Below are 13,447 nucleotides of genomic sequence, written 5' to 3' on the forward strand. Positions count from 1 at the left end.
TGTCAAAAAAAAAAAAAAAAAAAAAAAAGGAGCAAAATAAATTCCCAATCAATGAGAACACTGCTAGTGTGACAATAAACAAATCACTATCCTGAAATGGAATGCAAATCTATCCCCACTATCACAGTTCTGGCCTTTTCATTTCTTGCTTGGATTATAAATGTCTCCAAAATAATCCTGTCTTCAATCTTGCCTACCCCCTTTTAATCCATTCTTCACAACTAGCAGAGTGATTTTTCTAAAACATAAATCTGGCCGGGGGCGGTGACTCATGCCTGTAATCCCAGCACTTTGGGAGGCTGAGGCGGGTGGTTCACTTGAGGCCGGAAGTTCGAGACCAGCCTGGCCAATATGGCAAAACTCCGTCCCTACTAAAAGTACAAAAATTAGCCGGGTGTGGTGACGGGCGCCTGTAATCCCATCTACGCCAGAGGCCAAGGCAGGAGAATCACTTGAACCTGGGAAGTGGAGGCTGCAGTGAGCAGAAATCATGCCACTGCACTCCAGCCTGGGAGATAGAGTGAGACTCTGGCTTAAAAAAAAAAATCCCCCCAAAACCAAAAACTATAAATCTGAAGTAATAATAACAAGAGCAACAATAACAACAATATATTTGGCATCCTTATTATATGCCAAGCCCTGTTGTAAGCATTCAACATATATTACGCCATGTGATCACCACCATTCCTTTCTAGCTTTGGCTTTTAAACAAATCTCAAATTCCTGAGCATGATATTCAAGAACATGACTCCAACAATCTTCTTTTTTTAATTCACAGCTTTATTGAGATATAATTCACATGCCATACAATTCACCTATTTAAAGTGTATTATTCAATGGTTTTTAGTATATGCAGAGTTACATAACTGTTACCACAATCAGTTTTAGAATATTTTTACCACTCACAAAACAACCTCATACCGATTAGAACCATTCCACATTTCCTGGTCCTAGGCAACTACTAATTTATTTTCTGCCTCAATAGGTTTGCCCATTCTGGATATTTCACATAAATGGAATCATATAATATGTGTTTTTTGGTGACTGGCTTCTTTCATTTAGCATAATGTTTTCAAGCTTCATCTGTAGTACAGCATGTATCAGTCCTTCATTCCTTTTTACAGCTGAATAATATTCTGTTGGATAGATATACCCCATTTTGTTTATCTACTCCTCAGTTGATGGGCATGAGTTGCTTCTACTTTTTGGTTATTAGGAATAATGCTACAAACATATGTGTACAAGTTTTTGTGTGGACATTTGTTTTCATTTCTTTTGGGCATATAACTAGAAGCAGAATTACTGGGTCATATGGTTACTCCATATTTAAGGAACTTCCAGATTATTTTCCTATGCACCTGCAGCATTTTACTATCCCACCAGCAGTGTATAAGGGCTCCAATTTATCTACCCCGTCCTAAGGCTTGAGATATCTTTTTTTTTTTTTTTTTTTTTTTTTAAAATACAGTCACCCTAGTGGATATAAAGTGGTACCTCATTGTGGTTTTGATTTGCATCTTTTACTGTGATTATTGGCCATTTGTATATCTTTTTTGAAGAAATGTCTATTCAGATCCTTTGCCCATGTTTAAACTGGTTATTTGCTTTTTATTATTGAGTTGTAAGAGTTCTTTATATATTCTATATATTATTTTGAGACAGGGTCTCCCTTTGTCTCCCAGGCTGGAGTGCATGGCTCAATGCAGCCCTGACCTCCTGGGCTCAAGTGATACTCCCACCTCAGCCTCCTAAGTAGCTAAGACCACAGATGTGCACCACCAAGTCCGAGTAGTTTTTTAACTTTTTTGGAGATGGGCTCTCACCATGTTGCCCGTCTCTATAAAAAATAATAACATGGTCTTGACCTCCTGAGTTCAAGCGATCCTCCCACCTCAGCCTCCCCAAGTGCTGGGATTACAGGTGTGAGCCCCTTTATATATTCTAGATATAAGATCTTTAACTGGCCAGGCACGGTGGCTCACGCCTGTAATCCCAGCACTTTGGGAGGCCGAGACAGGTGGATCACAAGGTCAAGAGATCGAGACCATAGTGACCAATATGGTGAAACCCCGTCTCTACTAAAAATACAAAAATTAGCCGGTGTGGTGGCGTGCACCTGTAGTCCCAGCTACTAGGGAGGCTGAGGGAGGAGAATTGCTTGAACCTGGGAGATGGAGGTTGCAGTGTACCGAGATCGCACCATTGCACTCCAGCCTGATGACACAGCAAGACTCCGTCTCAAAAAAAAAAAAAAAAAAAAAAAAAAAAAAAAAAAAAAAAAAAAGATCTATAACTTGCAAATATTTTCTCCCATTCTATGGGTTGTCTTTTCACTTTCTTGATGGTATCACTTGCAGTGTAAAAATTCCTAGTTTTAAAATTTTATTTATTTTTATAATTTCAATTTGTATTTTAGATCTGGGGGTGTATGTGCAGGATGCTGAGGTTTGGGGTTTGAATGATCCCATCACCCAGGTACTAAGCATATTACCTAACAGTCAGTTGTTCAACTTTTGTCCTCCTCCCTTTCTCCTTCCTTTAGTAGTCCCTAGTTTCTTTTGTTGCCTTTTTTATGTCCACGAGTACCCAATGCTTAGCTGCCACTTATAAGGGAGAACATGTGGTGTTTGGTTTTCTGTTCTTGTGTTAATTCGCTTAGGATAATGGCCTCCAGCTGCATCTATGTTGCTGCAAAGAACATGATTTTGTTCTTTTTTTTTTAATGGCTGTGAGAGTTTTTAATTTTGATGAATCTAATTTTTTTTCTTTTGTTACTTGTGCTTTTGGTGTCATTTCCTAAGGAATCATTGTCTAATCCAAGCTCATGAAGATTTACTCCTCTGCTTCCTAGGAAGAGTTTTATAGTTTTAGTTTTTACATTTAGATATGTGACCCATTTGAAGTTAATTTCTGTGTATGGTGTGAGGAAGGGGTCCAGCTTCAATCACTTGCATGTGAATATCTAGTTGTTCCAGCACCATTTATAGAAAAGACTAGTCTTTCCTCATTAGTCTTGGCATCCTTGTTGAAAATTAGTTTACCACAGACACATGGGTTTATTTTGAGACTATCAATTCAATTCCACTGATTTAAATTTCTATCCTCATTCCAGTACTGTTTTGCTTAACAGTAGCACTGTAGTAAACTTTGGAATTAGGGACTCTGTTCTTTTTCAAGGTTGTTTTGCCTATTCCATGTGCCTTGAATTTCCATATTAATTTTAAGATCAGCTTGTCCATTTCCACAAGGTCAGCAGGAATTTTGATAGGGATTGTGTTGAATCTGTAGATCAATGTGGAGAATATTGCTATCGTAACAATATTAAGTTTCTTAATCCATAAATATGGGATGTCTTTGATTTTATTTAGACCTTTTTCAATTTTTTTTTTTTTGGCAAACAGGGTCTTACTCTGTTGCCTAGACTGGAGTGCAGTGGCATGAACATGGCTCACTGTAGCCTCGACCTCCTGGGCTCAAGCAATTCTCCTGCTTCAGTCTCCCGAGTAGCTGGGACTGCAGGTGTGCACCACTATGCCTGGCTAATTTTTTTGATTTTTTGTAGAGATAGGGTTTCACTTTGTTGCCCAGGCTGGTCTTGAACTCCTGAGCTCAAGCAATCCTCTCACCTTGGCCTCCCAAAGTGCTGGAATTACAGGCACGAGAGACCATGCCCAGCCTCAATTTCATTTTTGGTTATTCATTGTTGGTATATAGAAATACAATTGATTTTGCTTATTACGTTTTAAAAGTTTGTGTTTCAATTTTTAATATGGTAAACATTGATAGATATAACCCACATAAACAAACCTGTTTGGGTCATCACTAATTTTTAACAGTATAAAAGGGTTTTGAAGTGAAAATGTTTGAGAATCACTGCTTTATTAATGTGTAACTGATATAAAATAAACTTTACATATTTAAAGAATACAATTTGATGAATTTTAACACATGTATACATCCAAAGAAACCATTACCACGAGATAATGAATATATCTACCACCTCCAAAAGTTTCTTCTTGTCTTTTGCAATTCCTTCCTCCTTTCCTCCTTATCCACCCTGCCTTGTCCCTAGGCAACCACTAATTTGCTTTCTGTCACTATAGGTTAGGATGCATTTTCTAGGATTTTACATAAATGGAATAATATACAATGTACTTTTTATTTTTTTTAAGAGACAGGTTCTCGCTCTGTCACTCAGGCTGGAGTGCAGTGGTGTGATCATAGCTCACTGTACCCTTAAGTACCTGGGCTCAAGTGAGCCTCCTGCCTCAACCTCCTGAGTAGCTAGGACTACAGGCAGGCAAATTTTTAAATTTTTTTATGGAGATGGGGTCTCACTATGTTGTCCAGGATCGTCTTGGACTCCTGGCCTCAAGTGATCCTCCCATCTCAGCCTCCTAAGGCACTGAGATTAAAGGCCTGAGTCACCATGGCTGGTCTAATGTACTCTTTTTCATCTAGCTTATCTTCCTTGGCATAATTATTTTGATATTCATTTTGTTGTCTATCAATAATACATTTCTTCTTATTTTTGAGTAGTATTAATATTTCATTGTATGTATACACCACAATTTGGTTATTTGTTCACCTCTTTGTTGATGGACACCTGAGTTGTTTACAGTTTTTGGTTATTAAAAATAAAGCACAAAGACCAGAAAGTTTGGAAACTGCTGTTCTAGGCATTTCGCATGTATTATTAGTAATAAAACCTCTCTCTTAAGGCTGCTGTGAAAACCCAATGAGCTAATGTATATAAAGTCCATATAAAAGTGAGTTATTCTCATGTACTCTTCATAACAGCCCTTGAGGTACTATATTATTTTCATCCTACAAATTAGAAAGCTAAAGCTCAGAAAACTAAAGTAATTAGCCTCAGGTCACATGTAGATAGTAAGTGGTAAAGCCAGGATAGGATTCCAGATCTGTCTGACCTCACAGCCCACTTCACCACCCTGTCCCTTGAGCAGGGCAGGGTCAGGAAGAGCTGGATCTCTGGTAAGATGGTTAGAGAGGGAATTATAGCCTAGCCTTAAATGGCTGTCTGTATATAATATGACACTTTGATGTGGCCCTTCTGAAGTGGTAACGGGGACATCTTTATGTGGACAAAAGGCAAGCCATTAAACTTTTAGCTTTTAAAATTACTAAAGCGTGGGCACTAGAGATACCCTCATCCTACCCATGTGTTCCACTGATTGGGTATGGTCAAAGTGACACTTATAAAAGAGATAACAAAGGAATTATCTAAAATCTGGGACCTAGGAATTGACAGATACATAGCTCTCTTTGTACAGAGGACCAAGGATCTCTTCATGTGGTGATCAAGTAGAAAACTATATAGCCCCGAATTGGGCATTAGAGTGGTTACATGATATTCGCGTTTTCTTGGAATAAAAGGGTCTGCTCAGTAACTGCTCTTGTAGGAAGGGCTGCTGTAGGGGAAGATTCCTTGCCCTTTCCCTGAGCTGAAGAGAAAGACATAGGAAAGACTCTGGTGTAGGCAGCGGGGTGCTTCAATGGTACTAGGGCCTGTAAAGAGGTAGAATGGAAAGCAGCAACCTTATTCTTAGACCCTATCCTTGTATAGGATGGAACATGCTCTAGCCCTGAGAGCCATATGCATGTTCAAGGCTGGCTTAGTGAAAATGATGGACCAGTTGCTTTTTGTAAAATAAACTGGCACATAGTTTTAGGAGGGGAAAGAAGATGTATTTCTCACATAGCTGATGACTGACTTTAGGGATAAAGGTTAAAGGCCTTTGAGGATAACAGAAACTTGTCCCTTGTACTGAAGTGACCCTTCTGATAGCAGTACAAATTCTAGCTCCTATCTTATAACAACTTTGTTTTCATAGGATCTTGGGGTTTTTGGAGTTGTGACAGAAGATCAACAAAGCTCTTACCCTGTCTTGTTTTTTCCTCTAATAAAGGAAAGAGAGAAATGATAAGCCAGTTCACACACTTCCATTTTTTAACCCCATTTCTTCTCATCATCAAGAATCCACTCACCTCCCAGGAGACGAGAAATCAAGTTCCTTTGAGGAGGCATGAGCAAGTTGGTCTAGGGTCTGCCTTGTCATGTGGCTGGAGAATGCAGCATACATATCAGAGGCAGGGAAGGAAAAGGGACTGTATATTGGGATCTGTAAACACAAGAAAAACGGTACGCTTGTCACCATAAACCCATTCGTAACAAAGCAGTATATAAATAAATTTGTAAAATTTATTGTGTGCATTTAATTTACTGAATACTTTGTGTTAAACACTGTGCTAAACAATTTACATACATTTTCTCATAATCTTATGAGGCAAGTATTATTATTATACTCATTTTACAGACTATGCTATCAGATTGCTTTTCAGTTGCTTTATCTATATTTATGCTCTTGTTCCTCCAGCTATTAATACACTGTAAATGCCTGGATGGATATCATTTTACATTTACCTTACACATGAGGATAATCTAGCTGTGAAATTTCTTGTCTTAGGACTACCAGGGTTGGGCTGAAGAAATGACCTTCCTATATAGGGACCAATGAACTCTGTTTTCTTATGCACGCTTTCATTCAGTATTTATGGATGACCACTCTGTGCCAGACCCTGGGCCAGGCACGAGAGACAGAGAGATGAATAGAAAACATAGTCTTTGCCTTGATAGAGCTCCCGTATTTTTGATAGTCTGGGAAATTCTTCTTTCTTTTACAGTTAAACTCCTTGAAAGAGTTCTGTGCTTACTGTGATCAATTCCCCTCTTCACATTCTTTCAATTATTTTTTTAAATGAAAGACTAATGATATCAATGTAACAGAGTTGAAAAACAAGTCAATTGATAGAGTTTCAGATTGTATATGACAACCTTGTTTTATTTGGAAACTGAGATATAATTAATGTATTATACAATTCATCCTTTTAAAAAGCTCAATTCACTGGTTTTCAGTGTATTCAAAGTTGTGTAACCATCACTACTAATTCCAGAACATTTTCATCACCCCAAAAGGTCAGGAGGTTGTTACAAGACACAAATAGTATATAACGTATTCTATAAGCTGGAAAGTGCCAAACATGAGTAAAGGATGTTCTTACAGGTCAGTACAATTCGTATTGGTTAGGGATGTGAATCTCCATACATACCAGTGATTTTGAGGTCTCCACTCCACGCCTTGCTTGCCTTTCTTCTTTGAAGTGTATCAAACTCTCCAAAGGGGAGACAGCAACTTTTATCTGCCCCTGGCACTCTCCACTGAAGTCTGTGATGTTGTACCAGCCACAGACAAACTGGAAGCCAGACAGAAGTGGGGAGAGGTCCACCGAGGCAAAGCCGATCACCCTCTCCTCATCTGTAGAGGAAAGAGAAGAGCTGGGCAATGTGGCTAGGTATGTCCTGCCACTGAGATTAGAGGGTGCACACAGAGAAGCTGATTCAGGGGATGGAGGAGTTTAGTGATCCCAAAGCCATCAGAGAAGACAGATAATGAAGTTGAGAGGGAATGGCAACCAAAGCCTGCCTTCCCTGTTAGGAATTCCCTTTCTGTATGGTGGGAAAAAGCTGGCAGGCTTGCACTTCATTCTCTCTCTCTCTCATTTTGAAAGAGATGGGGTCTCACTCTGATGTCCAGGTTGCAGTGCAGTAGCATGATCATAGTTCACTGCAGCCTAGAACTCGCAAACTCAAGCAATCTTCCCTCTTCAGTCTCCCAAGTAGCTAGGACTATAGGCACACACCACCATGCCCAGCTAATTTTTAATTTAATTTTTTTGTTGAGATGGGGTCTCACTATGTTGCCCAGGTGGTCTTGAACCCCCAGCCTCAAGTGATCCTCCTGCATTGGCCTCCCAAAGTGTTGGGATTACACACGTGAGCCACCCCACCTAGCTAGTCCTCTTGATATAGGCAATTAGAAAATAACACTAAACTTAAGAACTTATTTTTCCTAGGCTACCATGTCTCAGTGATTTTTCTCAGGGCAGTAATGTCTTGCAATTACGGAATTATGAGAGATTTGCATTTTCCTATTTATACTTCCCTATATTTTCCAAATTTTCTACATATGTATTATATTTAATTAAGAACAAAGTGACACAAATTAAAAAGGAAAAACAACTCCCTGGAGAACAGTTTAGGGTGCAAAATGAGCCTGGGCTCAGGCTCTTCTCTATATGGTAAAGGGGCTGCCCTTAATGACTGAGAAGATTCTCTTTTTATTGGACAAGCTACCATGCAATGACCTTCATTCTCATATTCTTTGCTACTTATTCCTCATTTCTGACATGAAGTAGCTGGGGACACACAGGTCTCTGTCACTTCATGAATTTCTATTTTATATAGGCTCCATTCTGTATAGTGAAATCAAAGGCTGGATCTACCAAACACTGATACAACTGTAGGTCTATAAACTGCTTAATAAATCAAGGAATGCATATTTTCCAGAGGAGTAATCGTGAAGTTCCCACAGTTCCTTGGGCACATTCCTGGTGACACTAAATTCATCACATACTACATAACATTTGTTTGGACAGCTTGCTGTCCTTTAGACTGGAACCTAGCTAAAAGATGAGAAAAGGTATTACACTATGTTCCCTACACTCTCCATACCTGGCATAACACCTTCCTGCATGAAAAACTTGATAAATATTCACTGAAAACACAAGTAAACTGGCCAACCTAGAGCGGGACAAAGGAGCAGTGTGCCACAATAGCAAATCTAGGTATGGCTTTGACTGGAAAACACATTCCTCTAACTCCCTGAGCCTCAGTCACACACATATAATGAGAAGTACTGAACCAGATTCAAGATCCCCTTTGGTTGAGCAGGTGGCTCATGCATGTAACCCCAGCACTTTGGGAGGTTGAGGAGGGAGGATTGCTTAAGGTCAAGAGTTCGAGACCAGTCTGGGGAACATAGCATGACCCCATCTATAAACAAAACAAAACAAAACAAAACAAAATTTGTGGGGTATAGTGGTGCATGTCTGTAGTCCCAGCTACTTGGAAGGCTGAGGTGGGAGGACTGCTTGAGCTCAGGAGTTCACAGCTGCAGTGAGCATAATCCTACCACTGTACTCCGGCCTGGGAAACAAAGTGAGATCTTGTCTCAAAAAAGAAAAAAAAAGATCCCTTTCAACTTGGAAAGTTTTCGATTCTACAAACACTTGAAGCTGTATTCCCCAGAGTGGGGGTCAAGTAATTCCTACCCACTGGGGATGAAGTATGATGGAGGGTTCTGCCTAAAATGAAGGTAGGTACATCCTAAACATACCTGAGGAGTGCTTTGGCTAAGCAGATCACGGAGAAAAGGAATGGCTTGGAAGAGTTAAATTTAACATCGGATTAACAGGACAATCCACCATTCTCCCTTTGCTGTTAATATTCTAGTCATCAAGAACTTCCCTCAACTCTTTCTTGACTTGAGACTTTGTATTTGTTTTCCCCTCTGACTACAGTAAATCTTGCCCCTTCATTCCTCAGCTCAGGTGTGCTCCAGAAGCCTCCTCTGACATCCTAAGTCTGGGTTAGACATCTCCTATCAGAGTACCCTGTATTTGTCTAATCATACTACACTGTACTTTTTATGTCCCACACTGACTGTAGGCTCTGTGAGGATAGGGATCATGCCTGTTTTATTTTATCTTTGTATCCCTAGTACTTAGCATGGTGCCTGGCACAGAATAGAAACTTAAATAAAATATCTGCTGAACACAGCTTGGTTGGATTTGAGTACTTGCCATACTAGATGTGTTGAGTTTGTGTGGAAATGATAGAATTAACCCATTTATGCTGGAGTCTGCAAATTTTTTTGCAAAAAATCAGACCTTGGTAATGACCTTGAGCAGTAGGATATAAATAACTCCCACAAGCTTAGCGTTCCAATAATGGAACACCAGGCATAAATGGGTTAAGGGGAGAGAGACATCTACATACACTGAGTAGTGGTCAGTGTGGTCTAGGCATTTTCCTCACTTTCATTTATGACCAGATCTTACTAAGACCCTCTTGAAGTCCTGGAAGGTAGGGAATGTATTTTATTCTCTACACTCCAATAGTCCTAGCATAGTACCTGACACATAGTACACATAATAATAAAAATAGCTCCATTTATTAAGCAACAATTATGTGCCAAGTACTTTACATATATTATCTCTAATCCTCACAAATTCTGCAAGGCCAGTACTATTATTCTAATTTTATAAATAAGAAAGATAACAGGAAAGAGGTGAAGTGATTTAATTCGGGCCACATAGTTATTATAGTAAACAGCAGAGCCAAGATTTGAACCCAGGTCTGCATAAGACCAAAGTTTATTCTCTTTTTCCTGCTAAAATAAGTGCTGAATTGTGAACCCTGGTCTGCTTGAGAATCTCTGTGGTACTTTAGAGAGAAGAGAGAAAAAGCCTAGAAAGGAGGGTGGAGCCCAGCTAAATACAGCAAGAATTCCTTGTGTTGATTCAGACTCTTGCTGTATTTATGAGGTTGGGTAGCAGTGGAGGAACTAAGTGAATCCAAAGCAGCAACATAGAACTCATCATCAAAACAAGGGACTCACAGCAGCACTCACCAACAGGAGCACAGGCGGAGAGAGAAAGGTCAGTCAATTCCCTTTACACTCTGATTTCTCTCAGGTCTTTACTAGGGTTTGAGGTTAGCTCCAAAAATCACCACTGGTGAACAAAAAACTGTGACTCTGTAGGCTGTGTGGGTGACTCAAAATAAATCAAGATTTGGAAATCAGGGCCTAGCTGGAATCTTAAAGAAGCTAGACTTAGAGGTGAGATTTAGTGAGACAAAATCTTCTAAGCTGTGAGATGGTTAGACATCCTCATCACTTCAATTTTCCAAGTTTTCCAATCCTACTAGCATGGTGAAGTACAAACAGTGAAGGCTGTACAGCCAGTAAGAACTGGGTTCAAATACTGGCTCCACCAATTAATAGCTATATGACCTTAGTCAAGCCACCAAATTTCCTTGGGCTTCAGCTTTTACAGCTATAAAATTAGACTAATTTCATTTTTACTGTCAAGAATTAGAGAGTTTGTAAAGTTCTTAGCACATTATTGCTCAGTAATAAAAACAAGAAAAACTGATATGCTATTTACTAAGTGTCAGGCCCTTACTTAATTCTCCAAAAACCCTATGAAGTAGGTACTATTATTAGCCTCAATTTTATAGATATGGAAATAGGCACAGATAAGTCATTTACCCAAGGTCACACTGCTAAAGTAAGGGGCAGAATTGGCATTTGAATCCAAAGAATCTGGCTTCAGAGTCAAGCCTCCTAATGTTGCTGTGTTATGCCTCTTAATAAAACTGGGTCCAAAGACCATAACATCAGCACATCCCTCTGGGGAAGGTTCTTAAAATAAGAAAAAATATGTGGTTAGACTCTCTTCTTGTGTACTACCTGAAAATGCAAGGGTCTTGGTTAATAAGCCAGAGTCAACAGAAGGCTTAATATCATCATACAAACGTGGGGGGAAACCACTTGTATGTGGCAGGCTGTACATTATGATGGTTGACAGATACAACAGGAAAGACTGAAATGTACTTGGATTTCTGCACTAAGCAGGTAGTCAAACAAAATTATATAATTTTTAAGTACTTGAATTCTGTAGGAGAATAGGCCAGGTATGGTGGCTCACGCCTGTAGTCTCAGCACTTTGGGAGGCCGAGGCAGGAAGATTGCTTGAGCCCAGCAGTTAGAGATAGAGGAGTTAGAGCCTGGCAACATAGTGAGAAATTGTCTGTACAAAAAAATAATTAGCAGCCGGGTGCAGGAGCTCACGCCTGTAATCCCAGCACTTTGGGAGACTGAGGCGGGTGGATCACGAGGTCAGGAGATCGAGACCACCCTGGCTAACACGCTGAAACCCTGTCTCTACTAAAAACATAAAAAATTAGCCGGGCGTGGTGGCAGGCGCCTGTAGTCCCAGCTCCTTGGGGGGCTGAGGCAGAAGAATGGCGTGAACTCGGGAGGCGGAGCTTGCAGTGAGCCAAGATCATGCCACTGCCCTCCAGCCTGGGCGACACAGCAAGATTCTGTCTCAAAAAAAAAAAAAAAAAAAAAAAGAAAAATTAGCTAGGCATAATGGTACGCGCTTGTGGTCCCCGCTACTCAGGAGACTGAGATGATCATGCCACTGCACTCCAGCTTAGGTGACAGAGCAAGATCTTGTTCAAAAAAAAAAATTTTTTTTTACAAGAGAATAATGTGGCCTTCTGGGGGATTACCCTCTACCATATATCTGCATTCCCAGCACTGTCGGGAATGCTTCACTTGGTTTGAAAAAAATAAAAAGGAATGGTAAATTGTTAACAGGATGTGAGCTTATTTTTATAAGCAAGCAGATATTCTTGTAAAAGAGTTCATACCTCCTTTATGCCAAACTTTGAAGACCAGGGTTTGTTGTGGGTCCAGAAGCAGCTCTTTTGATAGCCTATTAAGAAAAACAACCACTATAAACAAAGTGTATAGGAACTTCCTGTAGTATAAAACTTAGATTTGAAGAATATCTTGTAATTTGCAAAGCACTTTCCCAACACTATTTCTTCTTAGCCATCTTCTAGGATATATTTTTATCTTCACAGTTAAAATGAGGGGATGGACGCTCAGAGAGGTGAAGTAACTTGCCAAGACTTGAAAACAGGCTCCCCTGACACAACATTTCCTCCCCACCACTCCCAAAGTTTCCCTAAGACAGAGGAGGAAGTATGGAAAAGAAGTTCCTCAACATGCGTTTAAGAGTTTTATTGGAATGGGTAAGGATTCCGCTTATGCCTTAGAATGAGAGAATGGAGAGAAGGGAAGAGGAGGAGAAAAAGAACATTTATTGAGTGCCTACCTTGGGCCAGGCATGGCCCCACGTGTTTCATATACATTTAATCTGCACAAAAGCCTATAACATGGACATTATTATCCTTATTTTACAGATAATAAGGTTGGGCTCAGAGAAGTAAAATGGTTTGCTTGAGGTCACTTAAGAGTCAGTAAGTAGTAGGGCTGGGATTTGAACCCTGGCTTGCCTGACCTCAATGCTACACCATGCAGAGGCAAGGCAACAAAATAAGAAAATGCCTAACTTTCACACCAGATAAAGAAGCTGAAGTGGAATCCACTGAACACCTCCAATACATTTATATATTACATAAATTACAGTTTTAAGTGACAACGCTTTGGAAAGTTCCAAACCAGGTGCCAGTGCTCCAGGTAAGTAAGATGGAGATCTAGAGAAAACCAAGAGGCTTGATTTCATTCCCCAAACACCACTGGGGAAGTGAATAGAGCCTACTTCCCGACCAATGAGCGGCACGGTGCTAAAGTGAAACAAATATTGGTCAGAGATTCTAATTCTAGCTGGGAATCAAAAGATTCACCTCTGAATTCTAGCTCTGCTATTATCACCTGAGTGACTCTGGCCATGCACTTAGCTTCTTCCAGGCCTGGTTCTCTTACCT

General features: G+C 39.9%; 1 protein-coding gene across 7 annotated transcripts in view; it reads right to left on the minus strand.

The window, feature by feature from the left end:
- Positions 1 to 13,447, minus strand: part of C2CD3 (C2 domain containing 3 centriole elongation regulator) — a 167,537-nt gene that overhangs the window by 32,900 nt on the left and 121,190 nt on the right. For all 7 annotated transcript variants that reach the window (XM_054524808.1, XM_024254765.3, XM_054524809.2 and 4 more), the window contains 3 exons: positions 12,365 to 12,429; positions 7,132 to 7,337; positions 6,010 to 6,143 (listed from right to left, as the gene is read on the minus strand). In XM_054524808.1, the coding sequence (XP_054380783.1) occupies positions 6,010 to 6,143; positions 7,132 to 7,337; positions 12,365 to 12,429 (405 nt within the window). The remainder of the gene's footprint in view (positions 1 to 6,009; positions 6,144 to 7,131; positions 7,338 to 12,364; positions 12,430 to 13,447) is intronic.

This window comes from Pongo abelii, chromosome 9 (genome assembly GCF_028885655.2).
Source record: "Pongo abelii isolate AG06213 chromosome 9, NHGRI_mPonAbe1-v2.0_pri, whole genome shotgun sequence".
Lineage (NCBI taxonomy): Eukaryota > Metazoa > Chordata > Mammalia > Primates > Hominidae > Pongo > Pongo abelii.